At 34.1% G+C, this 25,508-nt stretch overlaps 1 protein-coding gene across 4 annotated transcripts in view; it reads right to left on the minus strand.

The window, feature by feature from the left end:
• The window catches only part of Znf280c (zinc finger protein 280C), a 59,100-nt gene that overhangs the window by 27,225 nt on the left and 6,367 nt on the right, over positions 1-25,508 (minus strand). For all 4 annotated transcript variants that reach the window (XM_071606285.1, XM_071606284.1, XM_071606286.1 and 1 more), the window contains 7 exons: positions 23,139-23,185; positions 18,056-18,205; positions 14,806-14,871; positions 14,570-14,706; positions 10,405-10,495; positions 7,395-7,571; positions 7,143-7,249 (listed from right to left, as the gene is read on the minus strand). In XM_071606285.1, the coding sequence (XP_071462386.1) occupies positions 7,143-7,249; positions 7,395-7,571; positions 10,405-10,495; positions 14,570-14,706; positions 14,806-14,871; positions 18,056-18,205; positions 23,139-23,169 (759 nt within the window). In that variant the 5' untranslated portion in view covers positions 23,170-23,185. The remainder of the gene's footprint in view (positions 1-7,142; positions 7,250-7,394; positions 7,572-10,404; positions 10,496-14,569; positions 14,707-14,805; positions 14,872-18,055; positions 18,206-23,138; positions 23,186-25,508) is intronic.

Below are 25,508 nucleotides of genomic sequence, written 5' to 3' on the forward strand. Positions count from 1 at the left end.
ACAATAAATACTTACTATATTGATAAAGAAATAGCTTCAAAAACAAATTGAAATCCTTAAGGTCAGGGATATCTATATATTTGACTTATATATTTATAAATGAAAATACTTAATAATTTGCTTCTTGGCCAAAAATAATATATTTCATATTTGCAGCAACATATAGCTTAAAGAAAATGTTGTTTGAAATGACTATGTATAAGCTTAATTATTAAATAACAAAGTAGTAATTTAGTAAGCTTGGTTGGAAGCAGACTCTAAGCATTGCTAACCTGCCATTCTCCAGAGTTAAGGTGCTAGAAGATATGTGTCTCACAAAGAAAGAAGCATCAATTATATCTTGCAAATCTCAACACATTCTATCTGGAATGCTTAAATATTAGACAGGGAAGTCTATCTCATGAATAAAATCAAAACCTCACATAAACTGATCCTATTGTGGAATACTTTCATACACAAGCCTTTTTTCTCAATAAGAAAATGTATTCAGGGTCAGGCATGGTGGCATACTCCTGTAATTCCAGCAGCTTGGGAGGCTAAGGCAGGAGGATCTCAAGTTCAAAGTCAGCCTCAACAAAAGCAAGACACTAAGCAACTCAGTGAGACCCTGTCTCTAAATAATATACAAAACAGGGTTGGGGATGAGGCTCAGTGGGTGAGTGCCCCTGTGTTCAATCCCCAGTACCAAAAAAGAAAAAAGAAAGAAAGAAAGAAAGAAAAGAAAAGAAAATTTATTTATTGTCTCTTAGAATCATTTAAAAACAAAAATAAATAGGAGAAAATATTCACAAACCACAGATCTGATAAAAGGTTAATATCTAAAACATACAAGATCTCTTATAAGTCAACAGAAAAAAAACCAAACTGATTTAAAAATGGATACAGGAACTGAATAAGACATTTCTCAAAAGCAGATATAGAAATAGCTAACAGGTAGGTGAAAAGGCACTCAACAACATTAATTATCAGGGAAATACAAATCAAACCACAACAAATTATCACCTCAAACTTTACCAAAAAGACAAAAGATAAGTGTTGGTGACAATGTGGAGAAAATGTATACCCATAATGGGAATATAAACTGGTGTAGCCACAGTGGAAAACATATGGAAGTTCCTCAAAAATTAAAAACAAGTACCAAAAAATCCAACAGTGTTATTTCTGGGTACACATCCAAAGAAATTGCAATTAGGATTTCAAAGGCAAATCTGCAATCTTGTGTTCATTGTATCATTATTCACAATAGCTAAGACCTAAAAGCAATCTAAATACAAATGGATAAAGAGAACGTGGTGTGTGTGTGTGTGTGTGTGTCTCACACACACACACACACACACACACACACACATACACACTGGAATATTATTCAGCCTTAAAAAAGAAAGAAATTCTACCATTTGAACAATAGACTTGCAAGATATTATATTAAGTGAAATAAATCAGCAATAGGACAATACCATGATTCCTCTTTTAAGAGAAATCTAAAATAGTCGAACTAATAATACAGAGGATAGACTGGTAGTTGCCATGATCTGGGAGAAAGAGCAAATGGGGAAGTTTAGTATTAGTCAAAGAGTATGAAAGTTCAGTTATTCAGCATGAGTAAGCCCTAATGGCCTACTATACCAGCATATTGCCTACAGTTAACAATACTGTATTGCATACTTAAAATAATTTGCCAAGAGGGTAGATTTTATGTTGTGTTCTTATCACAAAAATAATACAATGGGCAGTTGCAAACTTTTAAGGTGATGAATATATTTATGGCATAGACTGTAGATGGTTTCACAGCTGTAAACTAATTTCCAAACTCACTGAATTGTATGTATGAAGTATGTACAGCATCTTGTCATACCTCAGTAAAGTGGTTTAAAAAAGGGACAAGCCTATATAACAAAACAAGTTAGGTTGGGAAACAGTAACTTTCCTAAAGTCTAAGCTATGTACACATAAAATAAGTACAACATAAAAGACTCAAAAAATAAAACATAATAAAGTAAAACAGAACCAAGACCAATTAAATGTATCTTACCAATTAAATCTCTCCTATCAATGAATATAAATGGGCTTAAATGAATGAAAACAAAGATTTTCATGTAGGATTACAAAAGAAACTAGTGAAAATAAGAAATCTACAAAAAATAAAGTGATTTGGAAAGGTTGAAAATAAAAGGCTAAATAAGAAAATAACAGGTAAATTGCAAACAATAAAAAAGCAAGGGTTGTAAGCTTGCTATCACATAAAATTCACATAAAATGGAATTTAGATGAAAAGCATGAAACAATCAGATAAAAAGGGTATTTAAAAAAATGTCAATGGTACATTCACAATGACATTATAAAAGAGAGAGATATCCACCTATATCCTAAAGAGCAGCACCACAAACTAGAACAGGAAAATATCAAAGGAAATATTGATAATGTGAGACTTGGATTTGTTGAGAGCCACAGCCGAAGGGGCCCCAGCAAACTTCCAGCTGCCGGCTGATGATTGGCTCACAGCGGCCCCAGCAACATCTAGCTGATTGGCTCCTCGGCCCCAGCAACATCTAGCTGATTGGCTCCTCTGCGGTGATGCTCATTGGACTGTTTCCCTGCCCTTTCAGACCACGGAGCTGCTCATTGGGGGACTTTTTTGGCTCCGCCCACGTGACCCAGCCAATCGGCCTCAAGAGCAGGAGGTTTGTGGGAGGTGGAGGAGAAGCTTGTGGGGGGAGAGACAGGCTTGTGGAAAGCCGGTGGTGGCAGTTGAGGCTCTGAGGGGTTTTCCTGAGGAGCTGTGTGGTTTGGCGTGTTTGGTTCTAAAAATAAAGTTAGTTTCTTTTGACAAGTGGCTCCTGATTGTGCCCAGCCAGACTGCGGCATTTGGTGGCCCGTACGGGGAACGAACCCGCGACCTTGGCGTTATCAGGAATAAAAGCAGCAAAGGGAGTGTTTGGAATTTCTCCCAATAAAATTATTACTCCATATACTATGAATCAAATTGATGAGTTAGCTAATGAGTTAAATACTTGGGCAATAATCATGTGCAAATCTAATGTTTCATTTGATAACCACTTACCATCTAATCCTTTATTGTCTTTTTGGTCATTGCATCCTGTAATTTTTCCAAAAATGACAAGAAAAACACCTATCATGAATGCTCCAAATATATTCACTGATGGGTCAAATAATGGTACAGCAGCAGTAGTTACCCCTGATCAAACTTTTACATTTTTAGTACCCAAACAATCAGCTCAAAAGGTAGAGCTTAATGCAGTTTTACAAGCTTTTGTGATGTTTAAAGATTCTGTATTTAATTTATTTTCTGATAGTCAGTATGTAGTTAATGCTATAGTATCTCTTGAAGATGCTGGTAGGATTTCCCCTTCTTCTACTGTTTTCTCTTTGCTTTCCACTATACAAAGTCTAATCTGGGACAGAAAAGATCCATTCTTTATAGGACATATCAGGGCACATACAGGATTGCCTGGAGCCCTTAGTTTGGGCAATGATTTAGCAGATAAAACTACACATGACATACATATTTTCTCTACACTAGAAGAAGCTATAAATTTTCATAAAAAGTTCCATGTCAATGCTAATACTTTACAAAAGCGTTTTAAAATAACTAAGGAACAAGCTAGACAAATAATAAAACAATGTCAAAATTGTGTGACCTTTTTACCACAAGTTAATCTTGGAGTCAATCCTAGAGGATTGATACCTAACCATATTTGGCAGATGGACGTCACACACTTGCCAGAATTTGGAAAATTAAAATATTTGCATGTTACAGTTGATACTTCTTCTGGATTTTTGATGGGCTCCCTTCATGCCGGAGAAAAAACTAAAGATGTTATAGCTCATTGCTTACAAAATTTTGCCACTGTGGGTGTTCCAAAACAGTTAAAAACAGATAATGCCCCTGGTTATACTTCTACCTCTTTTAAACAATTTTGCTCAACATTTGGCATTACTCATATAACAGGAATCCCATACAATCCACAGGGACAAGGCATAGTTGAAAGAGCTCATCAAACTATTAAAATGTACTTATTAAAGCAAAAAGAAGGAATTGGGAAGGGGTATATATTCCCCAAAGATAAACTTAAAATAACCCTTTTTACTCTAAACTTTTTAAATTTGGATTCATCAGGACTTAGTGCTGCGGAAAGGCATATGTGTCCAAAAAATGTGCATAAGCCCAAGATACTTTGGAAGGATATTCTAACAGGACAATGGAAAGGTCCTGACCCAGTAATTGTCTGGAGTCGGGGGTCTGTTTGTGTGTTTCCACAGGGAGAACAGCAGCCGATTTGGATTCCAGAGAGATTAACCAAGGTCCTGACCCAGTGATTGTCTGGAGTCGGGGGTCTGTTTATGTGTTTCCACAGGGAGAACAGCAGCCGATTTGGATTCCAGAAAGATTAACTAAAGCGATTTCTACAGACCAAAAAGAAGATGATTTGGCTCAAATCCATAACAACTGATATCCAAAACTCCAGTTTGGCTATTCTTACATCTGCAACAGAACCAGGATGCTTTTTTCAATATCTATTTTATTATTGCCCTTTGCCATATCATGAAGTTCTATTTTGTTTTTTGAGCTCATACAGACCTAGGTTAATGTTTTGCTGATCAGTTCTATTTTTTGACTATAGAGTTTTTAAACATTGCAATGGAGATTTCACCTGTAAAAAGTTATAAGGCCTTTACTATAATGTTATGTGTTGTATGTATTATGTTATGTGTGCACACTTGTGTTTTGTGTTATATGTTTGAATGTCCATATATCATATATGATGAGCGCTCATGATAAAATGGATCCAAATATTTTTTTTTTTTCACGTGATTTACATGGTTTAATTTAAATTGGGTAAACAACTGTTGAGGATTGTTTTAATATGTAAACAAAAAAGAAGGTTAACAGATCTGTTTGTTTACTTTCACCTTTCCTTTTCATTATATTTAATAATTCTCTTAAAGATAATGTAAATTGCTAAGAAAATTGTTTTCTTTTAGTGCCTTCTGTAATGTTACATAATTTTTTCTTTAGCCATTATTGCCAGAATTCCTATCTTCATCCCAGTGCTGGTGAAGTCAAAGATAAAACCAATCTACACCTTCTACAATAGCCATCACTGAACTGCTTGCAGAACTTGCCTGGACACATTATGAGCTCACCTGTATGCATTGTGAACTATCTGTTGGTGCAGCGACTTGTGGTAGTGTTGGGGTATTTTTGCTGATGATGTCACCGGTGGTACAATTTTTCAAAGGAGCCCTCAATTGGCTTAATGTCATGGCATTTTGCATCCTCCTCTACTAGTGATGGTCTAAAATTTGGGGGCCAACAGAGGTGAGGCAAAGAACCTCACCCCCCCACTGGTGCAAAGGCCTATCCACAAGTATAGCTGTATGCTGGACCGGTAGTCAGTGACGGGTATGATCCAATTGCAGTGGTACCAACCTAAGACAGGAGGCTGACGCCTAGAGGTCAGTTCATCCGATGACGGGTAAGGACCATATGTTGAATTGGACTGCCTAACAGGCACGGTCCCTAAACCACATGCTTGTTGTTTAAACAGAGAGGGGGAGATGTTGAGAGCCACAGCCGAAGGGGCCCCAGCAAACTTCCAGCTGCCGGCTGATGATTGGCTCACAGCGGCCCCAGCAACATCTAGCTGATTGGCTCCTCTGCGGTGATGCTCATTGGACTGTTTCCCTGCCCTTTCAGACCACGGAGCTGTTCATTGGGGGACTTTTTTGGCTCCGCCCACGTGACCCAGCCAATCGGCCTCAAGAGCAGGAGGTTTGTGGGAGGTGGAGGAGAAGCTTGTGGGGGGAGAGACAGGCTTGTGGAAAGCCGGTGGTGGCAGTTGAGGCTCTGAGGGGTTTTCCTGAGGAGCTGTGTGGTTTGGCGTGTTTGGTTCTAAAAATAAAGTTAGTTTCTTTTGACAAGTGGCTCCTGATTGTGCCCAGCCAGACTGCGGCATTAAGGAAATATTGATAATGTGAGACTTGGATTCACCTTTCTCAAATACACTCTGGGAAGTAAGTGTAGTAATCTATTCAATAGTTTTGCCCCCAAAGAGATTTGTATTTGGAATTTTAAAATACGTCTTTTCCCCCTATTTTTTTTTTTGTAAAACGCTTAATTTCAATAAAAATATGCCAATCTTCAGAACAGTGAGCAGTACCTTTTCCTAAGTTGCTTCTTTGCTTTGCACTCTTCTCATCCCTTCTTTCCCATATATCATCTACATTACCTTTTTTCTTGCTTCCTTCCCCACTTCGTGCCATTTACACTGGGCATGCAAAGAGAATACAGACTATCTTTATACAGAAAAAACAGAATACTGTAATATCTTCTAAAATATTTTAAGTGGAGTTTCTCCTAAATCCCACACCTTCATTAGTACTTTGAAAATCACCTAAATCCTAATTTCAGGAGTTTCCTGAAAAGCTAGAACTCATTTGAAACTATATAAAGTATATTCCAGATTGAGTTAAAACTATCATTTCATATACAATGTCCTATCATTAGAAGTCTGTTGAAAATTAAATGGGAAAACTAAGATTTTCAACAAGTCATGTGGCATGCATTTGTCACAATGGATAAAAAATACATAAAAAAAGAAGGTTGGGGTTGTGGCTCAGTGGTAGCACACTTGCCTAGCATGCGTGAGGTATTGGGTTCGATTCTCAGCACCACATACAAATAAATAAAATAAAGATCCATCAACAACTAAAAACTATTTTTAAAAATACACAAAAGGAATTTTAAGTTTTATGTAGAATCAAGTACCTAATAAAATGCCTGCTTTACAAAAAGTTTGAAGAATGGCATGATATAGTCACTAGAGCATTCTGATTAACACTATTTTCATTTAAAATTAAAGTGCACTATGAATGCACTGTGGCATGTATATGAACTGAATTTTCAAAAAAAATTTAAATTTTAGGAATGGGAAGATTTTATAATCTTCTATAAAGACAATCATTACAAATATCAATTTTTACTTGAGTTATACTGAAATACCAATGAGATGATTTATTATCTAAATATATGAACAAACCAGCTTTACTATGGATCAATCCTGAATATTTTCATGGATTTGTACATATTTTAAAAAATCAAATTTTGAAAAAAGCTTTACCTTCATGTGGTATTTCAAAGGATCCAAAAGATTGAATTGAATATTGCACTTTGGACAAGATCTTAGGAAAGGTACTCCAGTTTTATTTTGAGTTGAGGTATTTGAACCTAAAATAGATTAAGGACTTTAATGACTCAAATTCATCTTTTCTTTGAACCTTAAATAACCACTAACCATTGTAAAATTCATCACAATTTCTAAAATTCTGTAAATAATACAATTTCTTTTTCATATGCCAGATTTCATACTTACCTGTTGTTGTTGATACCATAACCTGGGAAGATGCCTCTGAAGGGGAGTTATTTAAAGACAATGAAGATGAGGGATTTATTTCAGAAACACTTTTGCTGGCTTTTGGCTTTTTTGGATTAACACTGTTTACTTTAGAAGTAGAAGGACGTTTTAATCCAAAGGAAGATTGATCCATGTCTACAAAGATTTAAATAGTGGGAAAGATATTTATAAATACTTTAGTATAGACTATTACATAACATTACTACTAAAATAGCCTTATGTTTAAAATCACATAAAAATTACCTTGGGGCTAAAGGTAATATAATTGAATTACTGTGTTATACAAATGACCAAAAAAAACCCATGCTGATAATTTATATAAACAAAAGGTAGAAACTGTACAAACAGCTTTTTTTTTTTTTTTTTGGTGCTGGGGATTGAATCCAGGGCCTTGTGCATGCAAGGCAAGCACTCTACCAACTGAGCAACAGCTCCAGCCCTGTATAAACAGCTTTTATGGACTATATATATTTAGCAAATTCATGAAATAAACTTTATGCAGGAAAATTCTAAAGATACTTTCAAAAGAAATATTTAAACAGGTTATCATGAAAGGAGTCAGGCCCAAAAATTCCAAGCCAAAAGAAAGAAAAATAAAAGCACAGAGAATCTCCACCCAGTACCACAAAAACAAAACAAAACAAAATCAAGTTCATATCCAATTTTCTCTAAGAACCTTCTATGATCATATTGGACACAAGTTCAATAATCATGCTTCCAAACAAATACCACATACAACCATTCATAATTATCACTACAAAAAAACAGTTTAAGTATTTAAAAACTTATGATGCAGTTTTCACTTATCACTTATGTGGGCCTCAAACAAAGCCATGAGATAAGCAATTTTATCTCCAAATGGCTCATTTCAGATCTAGAGAATGAATGCATTATGTGAGAAAAGTAAAAGTATCTATTTTAATGTGAGAAAACTGAAGTGTAAAGAGCTTAGGTGACCTGATAAAGGCAACAAAAATCATTAGAAAAGAGGCTTAGGGCTGGGGATGTGGCTCAAGCAGTAGCGCGCTCGCCTGGCATGCGTGCAGCCCGGGTTCGATCCTTAGCACCATATACAAACAAAGATGTTGTGTCCGCCGAGAACTAAAAAATAAATATTAAAAAATTCTCTCTCTCTCTCTCTCTTAAAGAAAAGAGGCTTAAATATATATATATATCTTCCTAGCCAACTATAACAGTGTTTATCATTCAGGGCAAAGTTCCACTCTCTGCAATATAATAACTTTTAAAGTAAGAATAGGAGTCACTGTCTTTTTGTGTGTGGGGGGCGCGATACTGGAGATTGATCCCAGGGACACTTAAGCACTGAGCCACATCCCCAGCCCTTTTCATTTCTTATTTGAGACAGGGTCTTGCTAAGTTTCTTAGGGCCTTGATAAAGTTGCTGAGGCTGGTCATTTTTTTTTTTTTTTTAATTTCTAAGGCTGGTCTTGAACTTGCTATCTTCCTGCCTCAGCCTCCTGAGCTGCTGGGATTACAGGCATGAGTCACTGTACCCAGCTAGAAGTCACTGTCTTTAACCACTAGAAATTTTAGAAATTCAGACTTATTCTGATAAATAAACAATGGGCTTTGTAAATTCAGATTTAAGACAACTATTTTATCTCCCTATTTATTTTGGTTCATGGGTATTTAACTAGATACCTAGACAGGTGAACATCAAACAAGTATTAAAAAAATGGGAAAATACTTTGGGCACTAATATTACTATAACTTTTTAGTTTGGGTTTGATAAATGTTGTATACTAATTTGTTAGTAAAAAATTTTAACATAAAAAAATTTTTTGTGAGCTGGGTAGGGTGGCTCAGGCCTATAATCCCAGCTACTCAGTAGGAGGCTTAGGCTGAGTATCCCAAGTTGGAGGCCAGGCTAAGCATTTTAATGAAACTGTCTCAAAATAAAAAAATAAAAGCGCTGGGGATATAGCTCAGTAGTAGAATGCCCCTGAATTTAATCACCAGTACTGAAAAAAAATTATCACTTTCTCCATTTAATGAAATATATCAATTTAGCTAATACAGAAATAGTAATTTCTCTGATTATAGAGAAGTTTTCAGCTAGATAAAATTCCTTCACTGGCACATAATTTATTTTGGTTAATGAAGAACTTCATTATGGCAGACAAAGAACTGTAATTATTATTCAATTAGAAAATTTTACTATTCCTTCAATGGGTATGTACTGAGTATTTATCATGTGCAAATCACTACTTCTTTAGTTCTGTCACTTTATAGTACTACTCTATAATGATATTTAACTACAATATCTACACATCATTCATTTGAACAGAAAGATACTAGTCTAGTAAGGAATCAACTATAACCATACATTTGTTCTCATACTAATAGACTTGCAAATAATCAATACTTTATTTTTAAAAATATTTAGAGCATTAGAGGACTTCTTGAACTCACAGAAATTGTACCAAGGTTTTTAAACCCATTGCTGGTTCCATGTGAGAATATGTTCAAAGAATACATGCTAGCAAACTTAATAGAAAAAAATTCCATTATTAAATATGGTTTTACATAAAATCACCCAAGAAAGGAATTCAGAAATGATTAGCTCTAGCCAGATGTGGTAGCAAACACTTGTAATCTCAGTGACTCAACAGGCTGAGGCAGGAAGATCACAAATTCAAGACCAGCCTCACACAATTTAATGAGGCCTTAAGCAACTTACTTGAGACTGTGTCTCAAAATAAAAAAAGGACTGGAAATGTGGATTAATGGTTAAGTACTTCTGGGTTTGATCCCCAGTACAAACCAAAAAAAAAAAAAAGAAAAAATAAGAAATGATTAGCTCTATTCTTATAATACACACAAAAAATTAACAAAATGTTTGGACTTCAAGATAGAATTTAATTCCCTATGTATATTCATCATGCCTCCTTCTGTAATTTTTATTAAAAAGTGCTAAACCAAACCTTCCAAAAATTTTTCAGTATACCTGGGGACAGTGGTGTTGTATCCTGGGTCGAGCCAAACAATAAGACTGAAGAATCATCTGATTCAACTTGTGATGAATTCTTTGAAAAATCCTGTAAAAAGTTATAGTTAAAATTTTGTTTCATAAGTTTTTATAATGGCAAAATTAATTGTGTGCCAACATAATGAAGAAAACCTTATTGATTAAATTACTATAAACTATAAAACAAAAAGGTAATTACTAGTTTCTGCCAAAATTAACCCCTATTGGGTAAGGATATATGGGAACTCCTTGCATTATTTTTGTAATTTTTCTGGAAATTTAAAATTAGCTTGAAACTAAAAGTTGAAATTTAAAATTAATAATATTATTGGCAAAGTGGAGGTTATATTTTTAGTTGTAGTTGGACACAATACCTTTATTTTATTTATTTACGTGGTGCTGAGGATCTAACCCAGAGCCTTCCATGTGCTAGGTGAGCGCTCTACCGCTAAACCACGACCTCAGCCCAAAATGGAGGTTATATTTTGGTATAACTTTTCTTTCTTTCCCTTATATTCTATGTTTGTTTTTAAATTATTCTAAGAGACAATAAATAAATTTTCTTTTTGGTACTGGGGATTGAACTAGGGGACACTCAACCATTGAGCAACATCCCCAGCCCTATTTGGTATTTTTATTTAGAGACAGGGTCTCACTGAGTTGCTTAGTGCCTTGCTTTTGCTAAGGCTGGCTTTGAACTTACAATCCTCCTGCCTCTGCCTCCCAAGTTGATGGGATTACAGGCGTGTGCCACCACGCCCGGCTTGGTACAACTTTTCTCTAAGAAAATTTTAGCAGTATCTTTCAAGGGCTTTCATAAGTTCATATCCTTTAATCCAATTATTCCACTTCTAAGAATTTGTGATATGCAAATGAAATGTTTAATGGAGAATTATTTAGAAGAGTAAGAAATAAAAGCTCATATCTGGTAATGGAGAATGGTTAAATAAATTAAATGATAGACTATCATTCACCATCATGCTTTTGAGAAATATCTTTTTCTTTTGACAAAGAAATATGTTCTCAATACAGTGTTCAATGAAAAATGAGGAATAGGTTATCAAACCAATATTAATATGGCCCTGGTTATTATACTCTATATACCACACTAACCATGTACCAGAACAAAAGTCTTCTTTGTTTTCTAACCCCTCCCATATACATTACTTTTGTAACGGGAATATAAAGATTTTGCTTGCTTGTTTTGGGCTTAGAAGTTGAGTTCAGTAGATTGTAAGAATTTTACTTTGCTACTGTTTTCTAATGATGTTAGTTTGTTAAGAAGATAAATATTAAGTGACCCAAACCATTCCATCTCTAGAATTTGAGGCATAACAGGCAGATTTCTGCATAAGCCTTTATATTTATTGTAGAAAAACAATAATGGTTATACTTAATTGTAATCAAGCACAATCTTACTGAAAGGTATTTTCTCTAAATAGTTGCACTTATAACTTGTTAAAATAATTCTCCAATTAGAAATTTCTTATGTCTCATAATGATTCAAAAAGGTACCAGAAGAGGTGATATACTGGGATTTAGAAGACCTGTCTATTTACTTAAACTATATAACTTTGGAAAATTCACTTCTGAGTTTCAAGTCATTTATCTTTTCAACAGAAATAATAGCCACCAATAATTTAAAATGCATTTGCCTTTTTTCTTTCCTTTTCTTTCTTATTTTTATTTTTCATTTTTGGCAGTACTGGGGTTTGAACCCAGAGGCACTGTACTAGTGTGCTACATCCCCCAGCCCTTTTTATTTTGAGACAGGATCCCATTAAGTTTGCAGGGATTACAGGCATGCCTAAACCTCCCAAATTGCTGGGATTACAGGTGTGCACCACCATGCCCAGTGGTACTTGCTTTACTCGTAGTACATGTATTATACTAAGTAGTTGTTACAATAATATTAATAAAGACCTTATATAATCTCCTGTTTTATAAATAGGTAAGCTCAGGCTTAGTGCAGTTAAATAAGGTTCTCAGTACAACTCAGTTTATTGCTGATGCAGTAGGTGGAATTAGAATCCAGGTCTGCCAAAATGCAAAGACTTTGCCCATAAGCTATAGTGCACTGACTTTAAAAGTGATTCTAATCTCTCTCCCTGCCTCATTGTTGGGGCAGAGAGAATAAAATAGTTCAAAAAATTAAATAAAACTCTTAATAGGATTCTCAATTTATTTGAGAATATGTATCTATCATTTTCTTTCTTTCTCTCTCTGCACCAGGGACTGAACCCCAGGGTACTTAACCATTGAGCCATGTCCCCAGCCACTTTTTTTTTTTTTTTTTTTGGAGAAAAGGATCTCACTAAGTTGCTTATGGGCTCACCAAGTTGCTGAGGCTGGTCTTCAACTCACATTCCTTTTGTCTCAGCCTCCTGAATCACTGGGCTTACGGTGTGTACTACCATGCCCAGCTGAATCTATCATTCTTAACCCTGGCTGTACAATATAATCACCTGGAGAATTTTACAATGTCAACACAGTAAAAAAGGCAGGTTTCTTAGAGTCATGACAATAGCTTTAACCTCCTGGACACTTTAAAGAGTCTCAGAAACCTCAAGGTTCTGTGCACATCACCATTGCCTTAAGCAATGTTTTCATTTTTAAAAGAATATACTTAAATATACATACAGATTTGTGAATAGGCACATTTTTAAAACTCAGTGTTAACTTGGATCAAAATCCCATATCTAGCTCTGTGGCCTTGAGTGGATCAGTTAGCCTCTCTGTGCCTCTTTCCTCAATCATAAAATGGGACAATAGTGCCTACCTCATAGGAATGTTCTAAGAAAGAATATATAAATATATATATATATATATAAATTAACAGACCCCTAAATGGTATTACTTTACCTATTATGTTAAGTTTAAAAAACTGAAAAATGAAAGTATGTTCAGAATAAAAATCTTCGGAATAATTTTCTCAGTTAAGAATATCTGTTTATGATCTTAAGTTGATTTCACCGAAGTAGAAGAATAAGCAACATTAGAGGCTGGGAAGGGTAGTGGGGAGAGGGAATAGTCAGAGATTGGTATAAAAACACAATTAGGGGCCGGGATTGTGGCTCAGCACTAGAGCGCTTGCCTAGCACGGGCGGGACCTGGGTTTGATTCTCAGCACCTCATAAAAAAAAAAAAAAATAAAGGCATTGGGTTGTGTCCATCTACAAAAAAGATTCATTTTCTCTCCCTCTCTCTCTCTCTCTCTCTCTTTCTCTATCTCTCTCTCTCTCTTTAAAAAAAAGACATATACACGTCTTTAAAAAAACACAATTAGTGGTGTTTATAGTACAGTAAAATGACTATTAAATATTTCACTGTACATTTTAAAATAGCTAGAAGAAAGAATTTAAATGCTTCTTACACAGACAAAGGATTAACGTTGAAGGAGATGGATGTTAATTGTTCTTATTTGATCACTTCATGTTGTATGCATGTACTGAAATATCGCATACCTCCCAAATATGTACAACTATGTATCAATGAAATAATATATTTTTTGGTACCGAGGATTGAACTCAGGGGTACTTGACTCCTAAGCCACATTCTTAGCCCTATTTTGTATTTTATTTAGAGACAGGGTCACACTAAGTTGCTTAGCACCTCGAAGTTGCTGAGGCTGGCTTTGAACTCGTGATTCTCCTGTCTCAGCCTCCTCAACCGCTGGGATCACAGGCATGTGCCACTGTGCCCAGAGAAATAATATTTTTTAAAAAATTAAAATAAAGGGGTTGGGGTTGTGGCTCAGATGTAGCATATTGGAAGCACTGGGTTCAATCCTCAGCACCACATAAAAATAAATCAATAAAATAAAGGTACTGTGTCCAACTACAATAAAAAATTAAGTAAAATTGCCACAATACAATATTCATTACTAATTATACTTTTTAACTCATATTTAGATTGCATAGTTTTCAATACTATACCTATTTAAGCTACCTGATTTATTAACATGGTAGATAATTAGTTTTGTAGTTATTATTCTGGGTATTAGTTGAAGTATATCATAAAAGTGGTGACATTTTCTGAGGCAATTATACTTATAATGGAATGGTAACTAGCTATGAGAGTTCATAATTTTAACTTGGTATCTAGTATGTCTCTGAACCAATTGTGCATTTTCAGAAATACTTACAGGTTTAGATGTATTCTGAACAATAGCAGAGCTCTGTGAAGATTTAGATTCAGGATGAAATCTAGGCAAGGCAGTCACTGGATTTGATGCTGGGTCTTTGTAGTGTTGACTTGTAGACTTGAATAAACCAGGAATACCTATATGTAAAATTATACCATAGATTGAATATATTTATACATAATCAATTCTGTCAAATTACTTTACTTTAATGTTAAAATAGTACATTAATACTGTACCTGAACTGAGTGAGTCATTTTTCATTCCCTTTGAAGATGAGCTGGAATTACCTCTGTTCAAAATATCTATAAAAATAATATTTATTTTAAAATTCATTATTTTAATGAAATAAAAGTAATAAAATTTTTCCAAAAGTATATCCATATGTAACCAATAACAGAAGTATATTTCTTTCCCTTAATGGTGACAAGATTGTGACTAAATACAAGACCTTCCTCAATCTCTATGCCACGTTTACTTTGCTAAATGCCTATAAGTTTCATTAGGGGTGAGCTGATTGGATTACTCAGCTCTTGATTACTCAGTACTATTACTCTTTTTTGTTTTGGTACCAGGGATTGAACCTAGGGCTGCTTAACCAATGAGCCACATCCTCATCCCTTTTTATTTCATATTTTGAGAAGGGTCTCACTAAGTTGCTTAGGACCTCGCTATTGCTTAGGCTGGCCTAGAACTTGTGATACTCCAGCATCAGCCTCCTGAGTCACTGATATCATAGGTATATACAGTACCATTACTCTTGAGTTCTAAATAAGAATTCTTTTTGGTACTGGGGATTGAACCCAAGGGTGTTTGACCAGTGAGCTACTGCCCCAGCCCTTTTAATTTTTTTTTTTAACTTTTTGAGACAGTGTCTCAATAAGTTGCTTAGGGCCTTGCTAAACACTTGCTAAACTTGCTAAACTGTTGAGTCTAGCCTTGAATTTGCAATCCTCCTGCCAAAGCCTATAGTCAGTGGGACTACAGGCATGTGCCACTGCACCCATGTGAATAGGAAATTTTCCTTTTTCATCTCCTAGTAGAAAAGAACCAAATCTATAACTAAAAAGAACAAAAAAAAATGTAGGAGGCAGGTTAGATTTGGCTGGCAGGCTGTAAACTGCAGGCCCTTGTTATAAGGATTAAAGACTGTTCAATAGAATAGTAAAAATATTCATTCAAAAAAGAAAATAACTAATCTCACAAAATAATTATACAAAGTAAAGTGTCACACAAAGGGTTATTTTCTGATCACTATAGAACTTTCCCAGGAAAATAGATTTCTTTGTTGATTCAAAAAACTTGGTATTGTTTTCATTCAGAAATTTCAAGATAAGTATTTACTCAAATCATTAAAGAGTTATTCCTGCTGGCCCAGTAGCACATGCCTGTAATCCCAGAGGCTTGGGGGGCTAAGACAGGAGTATTGCAAGTTTAAGGCCAGTCTCAGCAACTCAGTGAGATTCTGCCTCAAAATAAAAAATAAAAAGGGCTGTGTATGCAGCTTAGTGGCAAACTTACCATGGGGTAAATTCCCAGTATCCACTCCCTTAAAAGAGTTATCTCTACTTTTTCTGTTGGGAGTCTACTGAACACAAACTTTTAGTACCTTCCCTCCTGCACTTTATGGTACTTCTACATAAACATTTAGGTTCATACTCCATTTGCTAAAAGTATTTTATGATTTATACATAAAACACCAATAAACTTATTTACATTTAAATTCTGAGTTAATAATTTAGAAAAGAAATTCCACTGTTGTCCAATTCCTTTTTTGTTAGAATCATTTAAAACGAAGAGACACTATTCTAGTTCAGTGCTATTAATAGTCGTCTACAATTGACTTGCTGTAAGATGGGTGTAGCCAGAAGGTACACATAACACATGTAGGCACACAGAACAGAGACTGTATAATCTTGCAGTGCCTATACATTTTATAGCCATGAATCAAGATGATACTTTGATGAGTCAGTTGCCTATATGTGAGAATCACTATAACACACTAACACAAACTTATTCAGTATATTTTGATATTTTAAGCAAAGCATTCCAAATACTTCATTTTCTGTACATCTGGGCTGAAGGGAGAAAAAGAAAAAATCCAGACTACTTGGCTCCATTAATAATTAGCATTTCCCACTTAAAGAGAATGAAGAGAGATCCTATAGAACGGGAGAAAATCTTTGCCAGCTACTCTTCTGACATAGAATTAATATCCAGAATATATAAATAACTCAAAAAATTACCTCCAAAGAGTCCACAAATAACCCAATCAATAAATGGGGCAAATAAACTAAACAGACACTTCTCAAAAGAATAAACATAAATGGCCAAGAAATATATTAAAAAGTATTCAATATCACTAGCAATCAGGGGAATGCAAATCAAAACTACACTAAAATTTTATCTCACTCCAGTTAGAATGGCAGTCACCAAGAATACAAATAATAACAAATGCTGGCAATGATGTGGGGAAAAGAATACTTAAGACACTTATGTGATTGTAAATTAGTATAGCCATTATGAAAATCAGTACGAGGTTCCTAAAAAGATGAGAAATGGAATCTCCTAGTGATAGGAATGACCCAGCTATACCTCTTCATATTTATCCAAAAAATTAAAGTCAGCATGCTACAGTAATACATTCATACTCATGTTTATAGCAGCAGCACAATTCACAAAAGCCAAGTTACAAAACCAATCTAGATATCCAACAACAATCGAATGGATACAGTGGATATACTATAGAAATTTTTTTTGGCCATTAAAGAATATTATGTCATTTTCAGGAAAATGGATAGAGCTTTTTAAAAATTTTTTTAATAGTTGTAGATGGCCATCATGACTTTATTTATTTTTTATGTGGTGCTGAGGATCAAACCCAGTGCCTCACACATGCTAGGCAAGTGCTCTGTCACTGAGCTACAGTCCCACTCCAAGCTTGACAGCACTATGCTAAGCAACATAAGCCACACTCAAAGCCAAGGGTCAAATATCTTCTCATATGTGGAAGCTAGAGAGAAAAAAAGGAAAAAAAAAAACAGGGGTGGAAGAGAGGAATCTCATGAAAATAGAGGGAGACAAGCAAAGTAGAGGAAGGGTACCAGGAGTACTGTGGGGGTGTGTGCTGGTGAATAAAACTGACTAAATTATATTAGTGAATAATGAATCCCACTATAATAATTATAATGTCTCCATAAATAGTAGGAATTCTAATCTTAAAAGGCCTATAATGTTGTCAAGTGATTTTAATCCTTAGTTAATTAATTATTTTTTTTCTCACATATGATATTTTAACCTCTCACCTCCTTACTCCCATCCCAACCACATCCCCATCAGGATTATCACAAGTTCTTACTAACCTTTACCCTTCTTCTCATCTCCAGTTCCAATAAAAGAACATGTAAATCAAGTACATTAACGCAACCAAAGGTTTTTCCACTTGAAACAACAGACATTATATGAAATTTCACTGAAGTAAATACTTACTTGAAATGGCTGGTTTTGAACTTGATATCTCTCCAACAAAGATCAGCTCATCATCATCATCTTCATTCCGAGCTTCTTCTACTTTCTTCTGCCATGGTTCCAGCTCTTCTTCTTCACATTCCATGAAGAGTTCTGCCATTTTTGAATTATCTAATTTTCAAGCAGAGAGAAACAACTCTTATTTTCAAAAAGAAAAGTACTTGGTTTTGTAATACAAAACATGCTATGTAAGATATACTTTAATATATATAAAGCAATTATTAGATTGATATTTGTAATTAGTACATGGTAGCAAAAATAAAAAACTCAGAACTCAATCTGTAAGATCTAAATTAGTAAAAAAAAAAACTTGGCTAGGTTAATAGATGATAGAGAACAGTAGCCAATAAATTTTAAAATCAAATCCAAAGTGAGTTTGTTATATGACTAGGATACGATAATATCTACCAAAAGGATTGTACCTAATCATTATCTGAAAAAAAATCCACCTATATTAACAAAAGGGAGATAAACTAAAAATATGAAGCAATAGGTAGGAAATACACTGATACAGATTCATGAATACTAAGCACAGAACAAAGCAGGGATAAGGCCCTAGACTGAAAATAAGGACATTAAATGAAGTCTATTCCATACTAAGACACATTAGACATTTCTCACTGGAAGAAATTAAGCAAATAACATACTGTGAATACCATCAGGCTGTAAGTTCTGACTAAGCACACAGAGGTCTTAGGAAGAATTTTAGTGTTCACTCATAAATATGGTTATGGGCTGGGAGTGGTGGTGCATGATCAGGAGGCTGAGGCAGGAGGATCACAAGTTGAAGGCCAGCCTCAGCAACTTAGCGAGGCCCTAAGTAACTGAGACCCTGTTTCTAAATAAAATATAGTAAAGGGCTGTGGATGTGTCTCAGTGGTTAAACACCCCTGGATTTACTCCCTAGTACCAAATAATACACACACACACACACACACACACACACACACACGGACTGCCAATGAGCACCAGAAATGTGAAGAAAACCTACTATGTGAAAGACCCAAGCAACAAACCACATGAAAAGATCTTTTTTTTTTTTAATATTTATTTTTTAATTCTCGGCAGACTCATCTTTGTTTGTATGTGGTGCTGAGGATCGAACCCGGGCCGCACGCATGCCAGGCGAGTGCGCTACCGCTTGAGCCACATCCCCAGCCCCAACATGAAAAGATCTTAAAGAAAATAGAGATAATACAATGGAGAAAACAGTAAAGAGAATATAATTAGCATCTTTAGAAAAAATATAATAAACAATAAAATCCACGAAAAGATTAAAAATAACACAGCAAAATCCATTACAAAAAACCCAAATGCCAAAGTTGAGTAAATGTGGAACTGAAAACAAAATATACATATACATTAAATAGAAAAGCCAAGATTGTTATAAAATTAATTTCAAATGTACAACATTCATCTAATAAAAACTTCACCGAAAGAACAGAGAGAAAGGAGAGGGGAAGGAATCAAAGAAAAATACAAGAAAAATTCCCAGTTCTAAAGAATAAAGGGCCCACCATCAAGCAGCACAAAGATCAAGAAAAAATACTCTGAGGGACCTATGAAATTTCAGAATGATGGAAATAAAAGCATATCCTAAAACTGGGGTGGAAGGAGAATAAAGTTAAAATAATGGTTTTAAATATCATGGGAAAATAATTTTCTAAACTTAATCTTTTCATCAAGCATGAGATAGATATTCTTTTATCAAGAATAAAGACTAGCAACATCAAAAAAATTATTTACCATTCTCTCCTCTTCAAGAAGAATCCACCAATATATGAGATTTAAGAAGAAGGAAAATGAAGTATGCAAAAAACATTACATTCAACACAATACAAAAATAAAGGAAAGTCCTAGGAAAATAGTTTTTTGTTTGTTTTTCAGTTCTGGAGGTAGAACTCAGGGCCTTAAGCAGGTTAGGCAAGTGCTCTGCCATTGAGCCATATCCTGGTACAATCAGGACAATAGTTGTTCAGTACTGAGCAACCACTCACAGTAAATAAAGCAGAACATTATTTCAAGAAGGTTTGACAATCTTTCGTGCAAAAAGATTAAATATTAAATTGTTAGATTATCTGACAAGTTTTACCATGTAGAAAATCTAGTTAAAAGGCTATGGAAGGGTGCAGAAAGACTTTGCTATAGAGTTTAACAAAAATTTAAAGGCTAAAAATATTTAATTGCAGGATATGAAAAAAAGAGAAAAGAAAATGTATCCAAAACATATTGATACCATGGTACTATGCTCATCAGTGAACAATATTTATTATGGTCAACATAATAAAAATACTGAATATAATTTAACTAAAAATTTATATATAACTGAGAAATGGTTGGAGAGAGGGCTAAAGTGTAAGAAACATGAAATTCTCACTGTTATGGCTTAAAAAGTATTGAAGGAAACCTAAACTAAAATAATAACAATGGGCATGTATATATGTGATTTAGTGAGAAATGGATGGGGGAAACAACTAATAAATAAAACAACTTCAGGAGTCTGGCTTATACACGGATATATTTATCTTTTAAATGTCATAATTTATAAAGGTAATAAATAACACTAAAAATGATGTCATTTTAACTTTTGTTCCAAAATTAAGACTTTTAAGGTCATGCTTTAAAAGTCATTTATAAGCAATGATTTGGGAATAGGAACACACACACACACAAAAAAAATCTTAACAAACTGGTGCTATCTTTTTTTAAATTTAATTTTGTTTTATTTTAATTTCCCCTTCAATTCAGGTATTTCACAAAGTACTTGTGTGCATATGCTTTCACACATGCTCTCTCACTCTCTCTCCTGTGGTCACTGGGCTAAAACCCCGAGCTTTAAACATGTTAAAAAGCAATTGCTCTTACCATTGAGCTATACCACCAGCCCACAAATCTTTTTTTTTTTTTGTGTGTGTGGTACTAGGGATTGAACCCAGGGGTGCTTCAGCACTAAGCTATATCCTCTGTCCCTTTTATTTTTTGAGACAAGGTCTCGGCTAAGTTGGTGAGGCTGGCCTCAAACTTGTAATCCTCTTGCCTCAGCCTCTTAAATAGCTGAGATTACAGGCATGCACCACTGTGCTTGGCCTTAGTCCACAAATCATTTCTTAACATAAAGTTGTTTAATGCTTAGTATTTCATCTACCCCCTTAAAAGAAAATCACCATCCTATCTTCTCAAATATAATCAATATTATGAACTGACCCCTACTTTTCTAAATGATACCTCAAAACATTACATACGATGTTCTAAGTTAAATAATTAAAAGCATAATTAATGGTTTAGCACTTATATACTCTGAATATTTGAAAATACCACCCTCATTATGTTCCTTGGAGCTCTCATTCCTATTTCATCTACCTAGAATATGCATTCTCCTCACATTATACTGTCCATATCATTCAAGTACAGTGGAAAGAGCATGTACTTGACATAAAACTGAACATAGTAGTTCCCTCTTATCCACAATTTTACTTTCCATAGTTTCAGTTACCTGTAGTCAACCATGGTGTGAAAACACTAATGGAAAATTCCAGAAATAAACAATTCATAAGTTTTAAATTGCAATCTGTTCTAAGGAATATAATAAATTCTTGCACTTTTCTGCTGTTCTTTCTAGAATGTGAATCATCCCTTTGTTTAATTTATTTACAACTATATATACTATCTGCCTATACTTACTTAGTAGCAATCTTGGTTATCAGTGGTAACACACTAGTTGTGTTCAAATAACTCTTATTTTACTTAATAATAGCCCCCAAGCACATGAGTAATAATGCTGGTGATTTGGATATGCCAAAAATAACCTGGAAATTGCTCCAAGTGAAATTTATTGATTTAACAATGAAAGAAAAATTGGTACACCAAGTTTGCAAAGATCTATGGTAAGAACAAATTTTCAATCTGTGAAATTATGAAAAAGAAAAAAGAAATGTGTGCTAATTTCACTGTTGCAACTCAAAATGCAAAAGTTATAGCCACAGTGCATTGTAAGTGCTTAAAGATGGAAAAGGCACTAAGTTATAGGGTTTGGTACAATTTGGCTTCAGGCATCAGCTGGGGGTCTTGGAACATATCCCCCAGAAAATAGGTGACCACTATAACATAAATCTTCACTGTACTACTTCTAGTCATGTGAATCTGGAGAAACTGCTTGAGCCTCTTTCTCCTTACTTCTAATATGCCTATAATATCTAAAAAAATGCTAAGAGAAATTCAGGAAAATGCCACATGAAATACCTAAGATACTCAAAAAATATTAATCCCCTGCCCTTTCAGTTCAATTATAATTTGCTCAATAAACCCATTAGACCTATTTTTCTTCCACCTCTTACTATACCGACGATCTATGTCATGCAATTCAAGGTTTAGTATGTATGATTTCAAATTTCTCACTGTTTTTAAATGTGTTGTAATTGTACATGTTCAACTAAAATAAGCTCCTTCAGATTAAAGAACACATTTTGTTCCTTTGCACTTCCTCCAATATTCAGTAGTCTATTGGATATGTACCAAGCCCTTAATCTACAGGCTAAGAAACTTGGTAAACTCAGGCAAAACCAAATGTGAAGAAATGAGGGAGACTCATATATACTGATAATTTTAAAAAATCATTTATATACTCATTGATATTATAGTGATACCATGTGGACACAAAGGTTTTTCCTCATTCTTTTTAACTAGGTGCTGCCCTTGTCAATATAGTCAAGATGTACTGTTAAGAAGTTTAGAAGTTACATAATAGCAAGTACGGTATGATCTTATTTAGAAATTTATTTTTTGTCTATAATTTATTTTTTGTGGTTTATGTACACCAAACCTGTAAGTTATCTCTGGGGATAAGGAGGAAACATTTCATTTCTACTTTACTTTCATTTTTATTGCATAGTATTCATTTTTACTATTAATATGTATTACTTTAATACATTTAACTATTTTTATTTTTAACAAAATATGCCCACTTATCTCTCAACTTTACTCCTTAAGAAAGGTTATCAATACAAAAGTCATGCATACTAGTATCAACTGCAGCAGCAATACTTACTTTTTTGTTGAAAAGAGTTGTCGTCATCCATCAAGTTGCAGAGTCACCTAAGAACAAACACATGACATCAATCAATTTTATGAGTCACTTTAAGTAACACTAAATACTGAAATATGAAACTTGATTCAGAAATCTTTGGGTCTAATTTCAATCTCCAGCAAACTCATGTGACATCAGGCAAGGTAGCAAGTTAGGTCTCAGTTTTCACCCTAAAAAATAGAGACCTACTATTAGAGTGGATTTTGCTTAATTAAATGTACACGTACCTAATCTTTTTCTCCCATAAAAGCTTACCTTTAGAATTTGGTTATGTTTAACATACACATGTAACTCACTTTGTATAATTGATTCATTCATGAATGAATGTAAATTTATTGAATAAAATGCTGAATGTTTTATTAAATTACAAATAAATTTTAGACAACTTTATATAAAAATGAGTAATTATGCTGTAATATATGTTTTGTAAATCTGAATTTTGAAATGCTAAGTGACATTTATATTTAACTGCTATCTCTTCTTCACATTTCAGGGAAAATGCTATTGTTACTAAAAAACCCCACGTATTTAAATAAGTTTTCATTTTATATATTTTTTTTTACTTCTTGTTAATTCTTACTGAAAATAACAGAAAATTAGTTGGCTACATTTCACCATAGATTAATTCATTTAATAAAACTACTCATTGCCTTCTGTGCTCAGTGTAATGTGTTAAGTTCAAGGGAAAACAACCAAGAAGAATGAGTCATAGTTCTAGGGAAAAAAACAGATGAATAAGTCACAGTCCTTTTTTTCAGAAGTTTACAATCTGTCTAGAATTATTTGGGCTTTTTTGTTTTCAGTGCCGAGGATCAAACCTAGGCCCTTACACATACCAGGCAAGCACTCTGCCACTAAGCTACACCCCCAGTCTTATTTGGATTTTTAAAACAGCTATTACATTAAACACCAAAACCATTTGAATTGGTTTATTTAAAGTAATAATTTTATTTTGAGTTGTATTCTGAATTCTCATACACATATCATATATTCTACATACAAAATATTCTTTTTTTTAAAAAAAAAAAGCTTTCATTTACAAAACAGAAAAGATCAAAACTAGGCATCAGAAATCTAAAGTAGCAAGATAAACAGAGCTAATTCAGTCTTTACATTTGTCTTTATCCTCAGATTTGCAAAAGTATACTTTCCCTAATTCCAAATTACTTGGCCTAAATCCCAAGAAAAAGATATTACTTTAACTCCAGAAAAAGTTACTGGCATAAATGTCTGAATTTCTACTCTGAGTGAATTTTGTCCTTTAATAAATTTCCTTACTTCTGAGGCCTATTTAGTCTCTAACTCAACTATTTCATTAGTTCTTGTCTCTAAACTAGAATTAAGATAATACCTAAGTCAATTAGATAAATATATGACAATTCTTGCTTAACATTAAAGAAGAACACAGCATGTATTTTAAGGGTCATAAGTGCAAGTCTGCAAGATTCAAATAATATTTTTTATTAAATTATCATAAATATGTATTAGTATAAATACCCTAAAATGAATACTAAATGTGTAAATAGTGTTTATGAATAAGTTATATGCACTGCATGTGGCTACAGAGATGTCTTGAGGCCCATAGCAGCCACCAGGGAGCCTCAATTGGTACATTCATAAATACTTTAAAAAGTCAGAAATCCTCAGATGCTATTTGAACCATAACTTCATTTTAAAGTTGTGTTATCCAATGAGGTAACCACTAGGCACATGTGGTTACTTAAATTTCAATTAATTAAAATAAAAAATTCAGCTCTTTAATTACTCTAGCCACATTTCAATTGCTCAAAAGCCACAAGCAGCTAACTAGTGGCTACTGTATTGGATAGTGCAGCCACAGAACATTTCCATCAGACAACACAAGTCTAAAGGATCACTGCCATATTTAGTTCCAGTTAAAAAAAATAAACAAAAAAAATTCATAGATTCCTTTGGGGAAGAATTGGAGGCCATAAAAACCTCTCAAGTAATCACTTTAGAGTTGTAGTGGCAAGGCAAAAAACAATATGGGGGATTAAGTCAGCTGTTAGAGAAATGGAATTTTCAGCAAAAAATATGCAGTGGGGGATCTTAGAGCTCCAATAATAGCAACTCCAGAGGGTCTCTACATTTGCAACTAAGAGTTCTCAAAAAGGAGGAAAGAACTTTCCATTTCAGCTACTGACTCAGGTAAATAAATATACCCATGTTTAATATATTTTTCTTATGGAGAGAAAATGAATTCCAAGTAATGACATACCTCTTGAACACAACCCATTCATTTTGGGGGGTATTATGTATAATTATAATATTTAGTTTTTGGTTTTTGCTTCAGTTTTTTTTTTTTGTACT

Source organism: Marmota flaviventris, chromosome X, assembly GCF_047511675.1.
Source record: "Marmota flaviventris isolate mMarFla1 chromosome X, mMarFla1.hap1, whole genome shotgun sequence".
NCBI lineage: Eukaryota > Metazoa > Chordata > Mammalia > Rodentia > Sciuridae > Marmota > Marmota flaviventris.